The sequence below is a fragment of the Monoraphidium neglectum genome (assembly GCF_000611645.1).
Source record: "Monoraphidium neglectum strain SAG 48.87 unplaced genomic scaffold scaffold04854, whole genome shotgun sequence".
Taxonomy (NCBI): Eukaryota; Viridiplantae; Chlorophyta; class Chlorophyceae; order Sphaeropleales; family Selenastraceae; genus Monoraphidium; species Monoraphidium neglectum.
The window spans coordinates 2,874-3,882 of record NW_014008776.1 but is presented as its reverse complement, the minus strand read 5'-3'; the positions used below and the strand labels follow the sequence as shown (position 1 = coordinate 3,882).

The window sequence follows — 1,009 nt, the reverse complement described above, 5'->3', positions numbered from 1 at the left end:
GGCGTGGGGCGCCCAGGCCGCGGGGCTGCCCACAAGGGCGCCGCCGGGGCTGCTGCTGCCGTTCGCCGCTGCGGCCGCAGCTGCGGCGGCCATGTCCCGGGCCATCTCCAAGTCGTCTTCCGTGTAGCTGTCTGCAGGGAAATTCGTGACCTGCATTGGCACCATCAGGCAGGCAAGGGGGAGGCTTGGAGGGAGCGGAGCGGTGATGGGGCTGGGGAGCCCCGAGTGGCGCAGCTGCAAGCCGAGTCGCGTGGGCCAGCACCGGAGTGGCAGCAGTCAGGGGCAGCCGCACCGACCGCCCGGGCCGTCGCTGCGGCTGCGTGCCCAGCCGCCACCGCCAGCCCCTTGGCGTGGTTCATGCGGCCCCGCGTAACCGTGCGCCCCCTGCCACCCACCGCCTTGTCGCCGCGTATCTCGAGCGCCGCGCGGTCGTATGCGCGCGCCGCCTCCTCAGCGGTGTCAAACGTCCCAAGCCACAGCCGGCTGCCGCACCGCGGGTCCCGGATCTCCGCCGCAAACTTGCCCCACGGCCGCTGCCGCACGCCGCGAAACTTGCAGGCCCCGTTCTTGGAGAGCCCGCCGGCGCCGCCGCCCGCGCTGAGCTTGAGCCGCTCGGCCGCGCCCACGCTGCTGCTGAGCTTGCTGCGGGGCCGCATGTGGCTCTTGACGCCGGGGCTGCTGCCAAGCAGGTGCGACGACGGCGATGGCGACGGCGACGCGTTGAGCCCGCCAAAGCCGGGCACGCTGCCGGGGGCCCCCCAGGAGCCGATGGGGAACGCCTGCAGGCCGGGGCAGCTCGCGGACAGGTGGCTGTCGCTCGGGCTCGTGCCCAGGACGCCCGCCGCCGCGAGTGCCTTTGCGCTCGGCACCGGCTGCCGCTTCCCCGCGCCGCGGAGCGCGCACGCGACGGGCGCCGCGGGTGTCGGGTGCGTGGGCGGCGGCGCGCCCATGCTTGGCTCCTCTTCCTCAAAAAGCATGTCGTCGCAGTCGGCGTCGCCGCCCGCGGCGG

The 1,009-nt window shown here is 74.9% G+C and overlaps 1 protein-coding gene across 1 annotated transcript; it reads right to left on the bottom strand.

Moving 5' to 3' along the window:
• Positions 1-164: 164 nt before the first annotated feature.
• Positions 165-950, bottom strand: MNEG_14889 (hypothetical protein; the record flags this gene model as incomplete). Its single annotated transcript, XM_014036640.1, has 1 exon — positions 165-950. One exon carries the CDS (start codon positions 948-950, stop codon positions 165-167), a length of 786 nt encoding a protein of 261 aa, XP_013892094.1.
• Between the last annotated feature and the right edge of the window lie 59 nt (positions 951-1,009).